Consider the following 13,137-nt stretch of genomic DNA (forward strand, 5'->3'; position numbering starts at 1 on the left):
GGGATATGACCTCATATCTGTCAGAATGGCTAAAATCAACACCACAAGAAACAACATATGTTGGTGAGGATGTAGAGAAAGGGAAGTGCTTGTGCACTGTTGATGGGAATGCAAACTTGTGCGGCCACTGTGAAAAACAGTATGGGGGCTCCCTACAATTCAGTAATCATACTACTGGGTATTTACCCAAAATATACAAAAACACTAATTCCAAAGGATACATATACTCTCTAATGTTTATAGCACCATTATTCGCAACAGCCAAGATATGGAAGCAGCCCAAGTATTTACTGACAGATGAAGATATCGTATGTATATTCAATGGAGTATTATCCAGCCCTAAAAAAAGAATGAAATCTTGCCGTTTGCAACAACATGGATGGAGCTAGAGTGTATAATATTAAGTAAAATGAGTCAAAGACAAGAAACAAAAAGATAAATCTGGGGGAGAAAAAAAAGACAAATCAAGAAACAGACTAATTATAGAGAACAAAGTGATGATTACCAGAGGGGAGGTGGGTGGGGGGAAGGGTGATGGGAATTACGGTGCTCATCACAACAAGTGCACTCCTTGTGATGTACAGAACTGCTGAATCACTATATTGTACACCTGAAACCGATATAACACTATTAACCATGCTTAAATTAAAACTTGAAAAGCTTATGTTTCTGCAGGTTATATTTATTGTGTTGACTATTTAAAAAATTAAAACAAAAATTTAATATTAAAACCACGTTTAAAATATTTAAAGTATTGAAATAATTAAAAACAAACATGCTTATGTAGGTTATATGATACTGAATGAGAAATTAAAACTGAGAAATTTCTAAATTATTCATTTACTAATTCATTAAATCTAATAATATACATGGTAGCATGTAATGAGTTTAAGATCTTACCAAAAAATAATCACGGTTTACCAAAACAAAAATTTGAGAAGAGTGGCACTGCTTTATGTTTTGCAAATCTCTTTAATGTCTTGCTTAAGAGAAGATGGCTAGATTTTCCTATTTGCTTTCGCATTCAAAATATTATGCTGTTTTTCTTGGAGTATATAAAGAAAATCCAGCCTCATATAAATACATAGTTGAAAAAGGGAATAAATAGTATTTTAAAAGTCTTTCCGGTAATTGTAGATATTGTTACCATACCAAGATTTGCCAACTGGAGTTTCTTAAGAGTTAGTTGCATTGTGGAACCTGACACCACAGTATTGGACTTTCATACTCTGTTATATTGGAACCATTGGTCTATCTTGCATTTTGAATTGATCTTTTACCCAAATATAATTTTTCAGCATCACTGAATTATGCAGATCTTCTACTATTGACACAGTTTGTTATATAATCTCAGTGTTTCAATATACTGTGTCAACCAATCGTATTCATTCCTATCACACATGACTAATCTCATCAGAAAAAGTAAGTAGTGGAATGTTGTCAAGCTTACAGTGGCAGATGCAAGTTTTCTAAAACCCTTTTTCTGCTCGGGTGCTGCGATTTATTACTGATGACAAATATTGTCAGTTGTTTTCCTTGAAGTGTCAGGCTTACTTGGTTCATTTTGAAAACATACCTGCCAAATCCTTAGTCTGAAAAACCAGTTTGTCAGTTATTCTTCCAAACAAAAATGGTGTTCCATGGGGGGAAAAGTGGCTAGTTCAGGCTATAAGTTAATCTCACAAGAGCTTTTCCTGGAGACAATCACTGTACTTCAGCATATAAGCATACCTTGCTTTATTGCACTTTATTGCTTTTCCTGGATTTTTTTTCTCCCAAACTGAAGGTTTGTGGCAATCCTGTACCAAGTAAGTCTATTGGTGTCATTTTCCCAACAGCATTGGCTCGCTTCATGTCTGTGTAACATTTTAGTAATTCTCACAATTTTTAAAAGTTTTTCATTGTATTTGTTATGGTAATATGACATCAGTGATCTCTGATGTTACTTTTGCAATTCTTTTGGGGCCCACAAACCATGGCCAAATAAGATGGTGAACTTAAACCCATAAATATGTGTTCTAACTGTTCCACTCACTGGCTATTCCCCTGTCTCATCTCCCTTGTCTCAAGCCTCCTGTTTCCCTGAGACTCAACAATATTGAAATTAGGCCAATTAATGACCCTACGATGGTCTCTAAGTGTTCAAGTGATAGGAAGAGTTGCGGGTCTCTCACTTTAAATCAAAAGCTAGAGATGATTAAACTTAGTGAGGCAGGTTGAAAGTCAAGGCAGGCCAAAAGCTAGGCCTCTAGCACCAGTCAGGCCAAACTGTGAATGTAAAAGAGAAGTTCTTGAAGGAAACAAACAGGGCTAGTCCAGTGTACACATGATTGATGAGAAAGCAAAACAGTCTTATTGCTGATACGGAGAACGTTTTAGTGGTCTAGAGAGAGGATCAAACCAGCCACCACATTCCTATAAGTCAAAGCCTAGTCCAGAGCAAGGCCCTAACTCTCCTCAATTCTCTGAAGGCTGAGAGAAGTGAGGAGGCTACAGATGACAAGTTGGAAGCTGGTGGAGGTTGGTTCCTGAGGCTTAAGGAGAGAAGCTAAGGGAATTACAGAAGGTGGCTACCCTAAACAACAGATTTTCAATGTACACAAAACAACCTTCTATTATAAGATGTTGCCCAGGACTTTCATAGAGAAGTCAGTGCCTGTATTCAAAGCTTTAAAGGGGACAGGCTGACTCTTGTTAGGGGTAAATGCAGCTGGTGACTGAGTTGAAGCCAATGCTCATTTACCATTCCAAAATTCCTAGGGCCCTTAGGAATTATGCTAGATCTATTTATAGAATCTGTGGTCTATAAATGGAATAATAGATAGCACCTTTGCTTACAAAATGATTTACTGAATATTTGAAGCCCATTGTTGAGAACTGCTCAGAAAAGATTCCCTTCGGAATATTACTGCTCATTGACAATGTACTCCTCAAGAGATCTGACGGAGATGGGACAATGAGATTGATGTGATTTTCATGCCTGCTAACACAGCATCCATTCTACAGCTCATGGGTCAAGGAGTAATTTCAACTTTCAAGTCCTATTATTTAAGAAATACATTTTATGAGGCTCTAGCTGCCACAGACAGTGATTTCTCTGATGGGTCCAGGCAAAGAAATTTGAAAACCTTTTGGAAAAATTCACCTTTCTAGATGCCATTAAGAACATGAGGGTTTCTTGGAAAGGGGTCAAAATGTCTTACATGAACAGGAGTTTGGAAGAAATTGCTTCCAGCCCTCCTGGATGACTTTCGGGGGTTCAACACTTCAATGGAGGAAGTAACTGCAGATGTGGTGGAAACAGCAAGAGAACTAGAATTAGAAGGAGAACCTGAGGATGAGACTGAATAAAACTTGAACAGATTAGGAGTTGGCTTTTTAAGGATGAGCAAAGTGGTCTTTTGAGATAGAACCTACTTCTGGTAAGGATGCTATGAAGATTGCCATAATGACAACAAAGGATTTAGTATATTCCACGCCAAGCCTGGGTGTGCTTTGGAACCACTGGAAATTTGAAAATCTACAGAAGTTGTGATGGAATTGGTCTGGGATGTGGCCAGGGTACTGGGATTTTTGAGCTCCCTAGAGTGACTCAAAGGTTAGAGCTTGAGAACCACTGTGCTACCTGCATGCTTCCCAAAGTGTGAAGCACCAAGTAAGCTTCCTATCAAGCAGTGGCTCTCAGATTCCGATCCCAGTGCCCCACCTCCCAGAGACTGATTCCGTAGGCTAACATAACATTTTTATCAGATAGTTTCCAGATGAAGCTGAAACCATCAGTATGAGGATACCACGGTCTCAGACTGGAGCAGGAGACCCAGAGCTACTACCTGGATCTTCTCAAACTGATAGGTTCCCTTAAGGTTTCTGCCTTAGCCTCCCTCTCCTTTCAGTGGGGGGAGAGGGGTTGTGAAGTAGTTTTAATCTCATTTTAGTCTCTGCTTTACCTGGACTTCAGGACATGTTGCCTCAGTTATGCAGCCTCCAACTATGCCTAAGACGAAAGCCTCTAAAAATAAGGCCCGTTAGTCATGAATTGCCAAAATGCTTACGAAATTGCTATATGTAATGCATGTTATTTAACTTCAGTAGCTAAAATCTGTAATGCTCATGTAAATGTGTACCAACTGGATGTTAATTAGACGCACTTACAATCTGTATTCTATCTCTAAAGGGCGAATTATCTTATTTCGTATTTTTCCTAATGCAATTTCAAAAACTTCGCATCGAAAACAGCAAGACTCAATTACTTTATAAAAACTGCAAGGTAGCAAATTTAAAAAAAAAAGCCTTACACATTTAAGAAGACTTGTCTCAAGGCAAGGCTTACAACAATCGACAATAAACGGTACTGAGATGTTGAAGTCAAAGCATGTTACATTTGAGCTGAAATGCCCTTTAAGCTTGAACCACTTTGTTAGAAGTGCTATCTATAAAAAAAGGTTTCTGGTCGCCCTGCCTCTGGCCAGGCCAACAATGGAAATCATACTTCACTTATTATAGGTCAAACGAAGTTAAAGATCTCATTGGCAGGGAAAAAATGTAAATGCACTCTTGATATAACCAAGATCCTTGGCTCCCTGGGCCACTGTTTGTCTTATATAAGCAGATCTATAGGGACGCGTACCTTTCAAACTTGAGCCCAGTGTTTCGAATAGCGGTGGGAGAGTGGAGAGGCTGGAGACTGAGCTATCTACAGACAGCACGTTTCTCAGCCGTGGCTAAATACTGGAAGCACCAGGGGACACTTAACATGCCCAAAGCCCAGGTGGTCCCACGAGCAATTACATGAGGATATCTGGTATAGGACCCAGACAGCAGTAATTTTGTAAAGTGCCTCAACCATCCCCTGGAGTAAACCACTCTTCTGTGAGAAAAGAACCACAGTACCAAGATACAATTGTGTTCTTCAGACAATTTTCAGGCCCGTGCCATTCTCCTTTAGGAAGCAAAGCAAACTCTGAGATAAAAATGATAAACAGCTGAGAGATAAAAGGACCAGGAGAAGCAGTAGTTTGTGAGGAAAAAAATGCTTCTGAAATACTTTCTTTTATTCTTCAAGAAAATAGCCAAACTCAAGAACAAAGGCAAATGCATTTAAATCTCTGTGGTTCAACCAGGATGTCGGTGTTCTAAAGAAGATTAGGCCAAGAAGCAGTTCAAATGAGCTCTATCAAGTGGATCTCAAGCTGGCTGGCAACAGGTAACAACAAAGAAACCCCCTCAGGTTTAACGAGGGCTGGAAAGAGAGTGAAGTTACAGAAACAGGAGGTCACTCTTGAGTCTGGCTTTAATATCTTTAGCTATCTTTTGGGAAAAGGCCATTAATTTCCTTCTTCTGGGAACGCCACATTACTACATTCTCAAGCTATCAGAGGCACGATGGACTTGCATGGGTTCTCCTCAGGACTCCTGTGCCAGATGGGCCAATACTATTCAGTCTGCTTAAAGTACAGGAGAGAAGCCATCTCAACCACTGTCCACGGATCCAGTCATCCAAAAGGAAGAATCCACAAGGAACCAGAAAACCATAAAACCACAGAGCTGCAGGGCCCTGCCTCTCAGAATGAACGGTTACTGCGAATATGGGCTGTGATGCTAGACCGGAGTTGAATTTGCAGCATCTACAGTGTAGGATCCTGGGCAAGTTAGCCCCACAGAGTCTCGGATTCCCAGGACATAAAATAAACCTAATGACATCACCATCTTGTGGGATCCTAAGGCTTAAATTAACTGAGATGAAGTGTGTAAAGCCCCTTGTGCACTGTCTAGCAAACAGTGGATGCCTGGGAAAGTAATCCTTGTTATTTCTGCAGGCAAGGCCAAGGAATTTTAAGGGACTGTAAAAAGAGGGCATGAAGCACAAGTCACCATCCTAATTATTTTACAGGGAGTAAAATAAATGTCAAGGAAAAAAAATGATGGCTGAAGCTTTTCTAAACGAGGTTTGTATTAGTCTGGTGTATTTTAATTATCAAGCCCCTGCTGTGTGCTAGGCATTGGGAGTCCAAGACAGAAGCCTCTGACCCCTGAAGCCTCTAGGCTCCTTAGAGACGTGAATTTGTGGTGGGGAGAACAGAGGACGTCACAGAAGGCTTCCTGGAGAAAGTGAAAGGTAAGCAGAAAGTTGGAACATGCCTAGGTGTTAAGGGGCCAAAGCAGCAGCCTGGAGAAGTTGGAAGGATATTTCAGGAAGAGAGTGAAGCACTTACAAAGGGCCAGCAGACAGAAGTGGGAGGAGACGGACAATGAGAGCGGAGAGAATGAGGCGAGATATAGAAGGGTAATAAAGCAGGAGCCCGAAAGGTCAGGGGGCTGAGTTTTAGGAGAGGGCCATGGAGAATGACTCAAGTATCTGGAGCATTCTGCAACGTAGAAAGTACTCTGGCTACAGCCACAGTGTGGTGAATGGAGCAGGGCACTGGTAAACTGTAGGCAGGAAGATCGGGTTGGGAAGATGAGAGGATGAGAGGATCTCACTGGAAATGGGGATGGAGAGAAGAGGACAGAGTCAAGCAGAGAATCCCCAGAAGGAATAAATTGATTCGAGCAGGAGATGGGAGTCTGACCTTATCCCTTCTGTTTAGAGAGGACACAGTAGGTGTTTCTGTAAGACCTTGAGTAATAGGAAGGGGCCAAGTTTGCCATTCCTGTTTCACAGGCAGCAAGTTTGGCGTGTGTGGGGATGAGCCAGCAGGAAAGCTTTAACCTCTTATCCCTGTTCGCCTTAGGCCAATCTTCTGGAGGTGGTGTGTTATTATAATTTCTTTCTTAGGGTATAAAAATGAGTAAAGAAATATTAACAGGCTTGAAATCCTGACACAGGGTACCATCTTCTCATCAATATATTCTCATACAAATGAAATATGTTTACTAAGATGTAGGTGAATTGGAAACATAATAGAAGTGACAGACGAGACCTAAAGCAGAAGCCGAACCTTTCAATTTGTTAATTTATCATTCTCTGCCTGCGCAAAATGTTCTTTTTGTTCTTGAAAACAAGACAAATTTCTTCAGGTAAATTCTTTCTGTGAGAATCTTTGGGTTTTTCTTCCACCACACAGCCTAGTCATCTGACATTAGATGTGAGGCAAGACCCAGAGAGTTAATTAGCCAAGGGCTGTGGTTTACTGTAACTAATCATTTCACATCTTCGGCCGCGCACATTTTCCATTAAATTCTCACAAGAACTAAAAACGACAGATCACCAATATATATTGTGCACAGCAAAGTGTTAGTCATCTGTATCTTAAACTGCTTGCAGCATTCCGACTGGCTCTTGATAAGATTGGTAATTTTAAAATGAGTCACTTAATGCACTGTTTGCTAAAACTTTCAGAATAGTCCCTTTTGACGGTTTGGCCTGCTTTCCATTTCCAGCCGTGGTCACCCTATCTCTTGGCTTCATAATGAGGCCGGAAGGCTCAGTATCTGTATCTCTGAGGCCGCTCTAGTTCTTAAAATTAAAGTCGACTAGTGCAGAAAAACTGCTGGAACACCTCTTCTCTACAAGAATCTATTACTGTGATTTGAAATGTGGAGTTAAAATGTTATGTCTTTGTTCACTAGCCTTTAGTGAGTAGTTCCACAATCGCTTCCAATTACCTAAACCATTTCTACAACAATCAGCCTCAATTTTTAAAAGTTAGAACCACCTGGCTTTCATTCTAGGAAAGCTTTATTAAGAGTGTTGGTTGGAATTAGGTTTAATTTTGTCTATATGGTCAGGGTGCCATACAAACTGGAAGCAAAATGGTACAGGCTCCAAGATTTCTCAGATGGCTGCTCTTCAAGATGTACTGGGAAATGAGCTACGCTCATGGAAGAGGAAATTCCCGGTCATGGTCAGAAAACATTCCCAAAGGTTAAACCGGCCAATGACAAATGCAAAAAACGGATCCCCAAAGAAAGCGACAAACAGCAACAGAATTACAGAGCAGGGTATTAAACTGTTATCACTCCTTGCCGGTAGAGCATGGCGAAATATTTACCTTCTTTCCAGAACTTTCAACTTACCAACTTAAACGTCAATGTCTTTAAAGCTTTGGGATCATCTACAATCTTCTGTAAATTAGCAGCCACTGAAAAATACAAACGTGGAGAAAAGGCGTCCAAATCATGTACAGTAACACTGGATTTTCACATCAATGATTTGGAAAATCTGACTAATCATGCAATAAGCTGCAAAATTATTTCTTTCACAGACATTACAAAGTCCATATAAACAACCAAATTAGTCTCCTACATTTTTCTACAATTTATATCTTCAGTGCATCTGAATTAATCACTATACATTGGGCCCCCTTTCAGAAAATAAAATGGGAAATTGCTTTCTAATGGAAAGGAGAAGGGACAGCAGCCCCTACCCACTCCCCGTGTTTTTTTTTGTTTTGTTTTTGTTTTTTTACCCCTTGGTTTTTCTCAACACCCGTTACTATGAAATTTATTTGCCAGCAGAGGGCAGCACAAAATAGAGGCGAGGTATTGCAAACAGTGGTTTTTTCTGAGTATGTTTGAACCCCTCTCCTAATAAATCCACTCAATTCTCTGCACCCATTTTTAACAAAGCACCAAACACAGCGGATAACCCCTACGGCTCGGGCATGTGTGTTAATGCTTTCAGAGTGCGATGATCCGTCAAACCAGGGGAGTGCCACCTTGAACAATACCCAAGGTGGCTGAACAGGGTCAAGCACTAGAGGCTGTCAGTTTGGAGCTCAATTGTGAAGATATGTTTCACAGTATTAGCAGGATTCATCAGAGACCTGTCCCATTTTCCATGGTGTCATGATATACTGGATTCTCTCGCAGAGAAGTCTGTTTTCCCTGCTCAATCCCCTGGTTTAGGCTACAGAATTATCAGAAGGCAATGGTGACAGAAGTCTCACTCTTTCCACAACCAAATCTAAAACGTAAAGTCTCGAAAGCCAAGTAAGCGCTGCTGGTTAGGGAAAAAGAGAGGACTATGGAAGTAAAGTTCTGTTTATCATTTTTATTTTTCACGTGGAAAGTTACCTGCTGCTTCAGTAACTAGGTATCTGAGAAGTCAAGTGACTATTTTAAGACTTAAAAAGTTAATATTTTGAGAAAGGTGTTTCAGAAAGCAAGAAAGTAGAAAGAAATCTGCGTATCTCATGTTTCTCTGAGGTTGACTAAAAACCACCTTAGAGACATGAATTTTCTGCAGATCAGTTTATTTCATTGAAACCATCAGCTGCAGAGGAAGAAAAAAATGAAAATTATATACTCAATATGGCCTATTTCTCTTTATAAACCATAATTACAGGCATCATTTTATCTTTATTCGTTGCCCTTGATACTTCCACTCTGAGTGATCTGCAAAGTTTTGCTTATGGTAACCTTCCCCATACCCCGCCCGCCGCATCATCATCTCTTCCTTTTGCACACATGTCAGGTATATCCTGGGCCACATCCACCTCCATATCGTTATCATCGCCAAGCACCTCAGCCGCCTCAGCAGTTTCCTGAGCATATTCCCCATCCTAAAAATCATCAGGTAACCCACACAAGAAACACTGGCTCTTGGGAGTGAGAAGCTCTGCCATGAAATTCTGTCCACTAGGGCCAGGATTGATGATGTCAGGGCACTCTGACTGGATGCAAATTGCAGCAAGTGCACACAGTCACTATTTTCTTAAAACATAAAAGTGTTGTAATAGTTCCCCTGATGTGGGCTGATTTCATGAGTGGCCATAAAGTTTTCATAGGAATTTCAGTCCTTTCATTAGAGGCTCTCGGTTATTGTGGATGATTTACTGCCCTGTTCTGGGTCATCTATTTCCAGTCTGCTCTGTAACGTTCCGCCAAAAGCTGAGCTCTGTCCTACACTACTTCACAGCCTGCTCTCTGGTGTGCACACATATGTGCTAGGGCCGATCTCCAAGGGACATGGCTCGGCAAGTTGCAGACTTGGGAGGGCAAAGCTGAAATGCTAGCATCTCAAACAATCATCCCGGAAACCACACTCCTCAATTGTGAGCCCTACACCTCAGGGATATTAGAAATTCAAATTCTGTCTTCAACTCAAAGCAAAAATAGCAAAACTGGCCACTTACCTGATTACTTATCCCAGCTGCTAGGCTTATTTTCAATTTCGTTGATTCTAATTTGTTGTAAAGTGCTATAAAATACCTTCATTTAACTGACATCACATAAAATTCAAGGTGATGCTAATTTATCTTCCACTAGCAATGCTCATTAAAAAGATGGGTGTCAACGGTTTTCTCCCTTCTCCTGACTGTGCACCTGGATTTCAAAAATAAGTGTTCCTTACCTGGGACGTGAGCTGAGAAGGAAGGGTTGGATAGGGCTGGTTAACTTTAGAGCTTCTCAAGTACATGCTGGTAACACTGAACTTCATGCTTTAAGGTGTTATAGGTTTCCCCCACTTATGGCACTTCTAAACCCTACTCAGTGGCCATCGACTTATTTCCAAACCTTCCTGGCTTTCCCAAATAGAACCCATTCTCCTAGTTTCTGATGTAGACTTTTTCTTCTTTGAGCTGGTCCCTTCTGGCCTCCCCAGGCCACTCTCTTCAGTCACAAGTGCTCTCACTGGTTCTTGACTACACAGGAAATGGTAAACACGTACCGAGGTACCAGGGGTTGTCACCTTCCTGCTCTACAGCTGTGACTACATGATACCTTTGTGTGAACCATCTATTTCTCGGCGATTTTTGTGTCTCTGTGTTACACTTAGGCTTGAATCCCTATCAGTTCTATGTGCTCTTTTTGGATAATATTGACCTAAGATATGGTAGGTATTGTGCTTTATGAAACTATGACAGTATCATTAACAACCACATGAAAAAGACGCTGATGCTCAGTACCTCCCTGAATCCAAACAGAGAAGGAAGTAAGATTGTCCTGGGCATAATCTATCAGAGGCAAGGGCAGCAGAGCCGACATTTCTTTGGCAAACTAAGTCAGGTATTCTCCAGACACTGTTTTCTCCGTAATATTCTCCACATTTGGACAGTAAGAAAAGGAACAGGTAACATAATGATTATTTAGAGTCTGTTTTGGCATTATAAGTGATTAGTGGAAAGATACACTTTTCTCCCTAGATACCAACATATTTCACAACAATCTCATATAGTACTGATGTTTTTGGGGACTGTGAGTGAATTTATCTAATTTGAGCTATTCCCAAACAAAAGCTGTGAAGAAAAGCACCCTAGTGAACACCAAGTCCAACCCACTTCCCAGAGAGGAAATGCTGAGAGAAGACAAAAGCACAGACTTGGGTTGCCTGCTAAGGTGATGTCACAATACTGTTTGATCCAAAGACACATCCTGAACATTTGCTGCAGAAAAGGCCACATAAGATTGCAAAGCAAGAAAGGGACACATGTACTAAAAGAGGAAATGATAGGAGGGTGAGTCTCCTTATGGGTACTGTGGTAATGCTAATGCAAAATTACAGTTAATTATGATATTTGGAACAAAATACAAGAGTTTTGCTCTATTATGTTCCCTAAATCTCCGGGCTCTCACCTTCAGGAGAGGAGTGTAGCACAGTGTGTAAGTGCACGAATTCTCCAGTCAGAGTGCCTGGGTTAAAATCCTGCTTCCCACTTAGAGCCATGTGGCCCTGTGAAGTTGGCTAACTTCTAGCCTATTTGTGCTTCAGTCCACGTACCTGTAAAACGTGGATATTAACAGTGCCTCCCTGATTGAGTTCTCTTGGGGACTGAGTTAACACATCTACAGAGTTCAGACTGGTGCTTGATGTGCTGCAAGTATGTAACAAATGTTGGCTTGTTATCTCTACCCTGGACAATGGCATATCATAATTGCTTTCCCTCCCTTCAGTGTTACTTAACTCATGAATCCTCTTACACTCACCAGAGTTACTTGCAGAATCCAAGTCATATGCTGGGATGTGTTGCTTCCTTAGATAATACCAGGTAATCATTCATATCAACTTCAGGATTAAGGTGTTTTTTTTTAAGATTTTATTTATTCATGAGAGACAGAGAGCGACAGAGACCTAGGCAGAGGGAGAAGCAGGCTCCTTGCAGGGAGCCTGATGTAGGACTCTATCCCGGACCCTGGGATCATGCCCTGAACCAAAGGCAGAGGCTCAACCACTGAGCCACCCAGGTGTCCCAAGATTAAGTTTTTAATGTGGTCTATGATACCCCTTCATAGTCTGGCCCAACCTATGTTTCCAGGTCCTTTTCTGCCAAGTCCTACCCTAGATTTTCCCAGGAAGGGCTCTATAACCACTCCCCTCCTCAAGATATCTACCATGACTCTTTATCATTATGTGCTGAAACAACCAATTACAGAGCTCATTTCCCCACTCGATTCAAATTCTTTGATAACCCAGACAAAATATTATTCACCTCTGCAAAAAGGTTTATCTTTGAAATATACCCACATCTACAGCGACCAATGACATCTTACCACTTTCACTGCTACTACCCAAGTACAGCTGCCACTATCTCTTGTCTAGACTCATGCAATAGTCTACTGTCTCCCTGCTTCCGTCCTTGTCCCTCAATGGCTCAGCCTCCACCCAGCAGTCAGAGGAGCCTCCTCAAACAGGTTTGCTTTTACTCTATTTGAAATTGATTACTTTTCTTCATCTCTACTACTTCCAATCCATTTCATCTATAAGGAACCAGCAAAATTGGCTACTTGTCATGGTTTTTCAAGAGATGAGAGTCTAGGTCACTTTGCAGATAAACCATCCAGACTAGCATAGGTCATAGCCCCAACAAAGGGAATCTACAATGGTAAGTAGAAGATAGACATGATGAGCATCAACTGGCCTCAAGATTACCTACAGCAATGAGGACTAAGTCATACTATTAACCTTCCCACTTAGAACTTTCCCTAGGAAAAGAAATCAACCATTGCTAGAGGAACTACTCCCAGGTGGATCCAAGCAGTCCAAGGGGTGGACTATTGTGGATACTTTGGTGTGCAGCCCAGACTTTAGGAATGAGGCAAATGTTCTCCCATCTGCTGGGATTATTGTTGACTGAGGACTCTTAGCTTTGTCCGTCACTGGGAAATCCCCTTGGAAACCTGATGCCTTCGAAGGCATTTCTACTAGCAAATTTGTAAGACGGTGCAAATGAAAGAGAAACACAAAAGGATGTAAAA

At 41.1% G+C, this 13,137-nt stretch overlaps 1 protein-coding gene across 11 annotated transcripts in view; it reads right to left on the minus strand.

Moving 5' to 3' along the window:
• The window catches only part of STK39 (serine/threonine kinase 39), a 437,393-nt gene that overhangs the window by 5,134 nt on the left and 419,122 nt on the right, over positions 1–13,137 (minus strand). For all 11 annotated transcript variants that reach the window (XM_072751854.1, XM_072751856.1, XM_072751855.1 and 8 more), the window contains one exon: positions 8,017–8,081. In XM_072751854.1, the coding sequence (XP_072607955.1) occupies positions 8,017–8,081 (65 nt within the window). The remainder of the gene's footprint in view (positions 1–8,016; positions 8,082–13,137) is intronic.

This window comes from Vulpes vulpes, chromosome 3 (assembly GCF_048418805.1).
Source record: "Vulpes vulpes isolate BD-2025 chromosome 3, VulVul3, whole genome shotgun sequence".
Classification (NCBI taxonomy): domain Eukaryota; kingdom Metazoa; phylum Chordata; class Mammalia; order Carnivora; family Canidae; genus Vulpes; species Vulpes vulpes.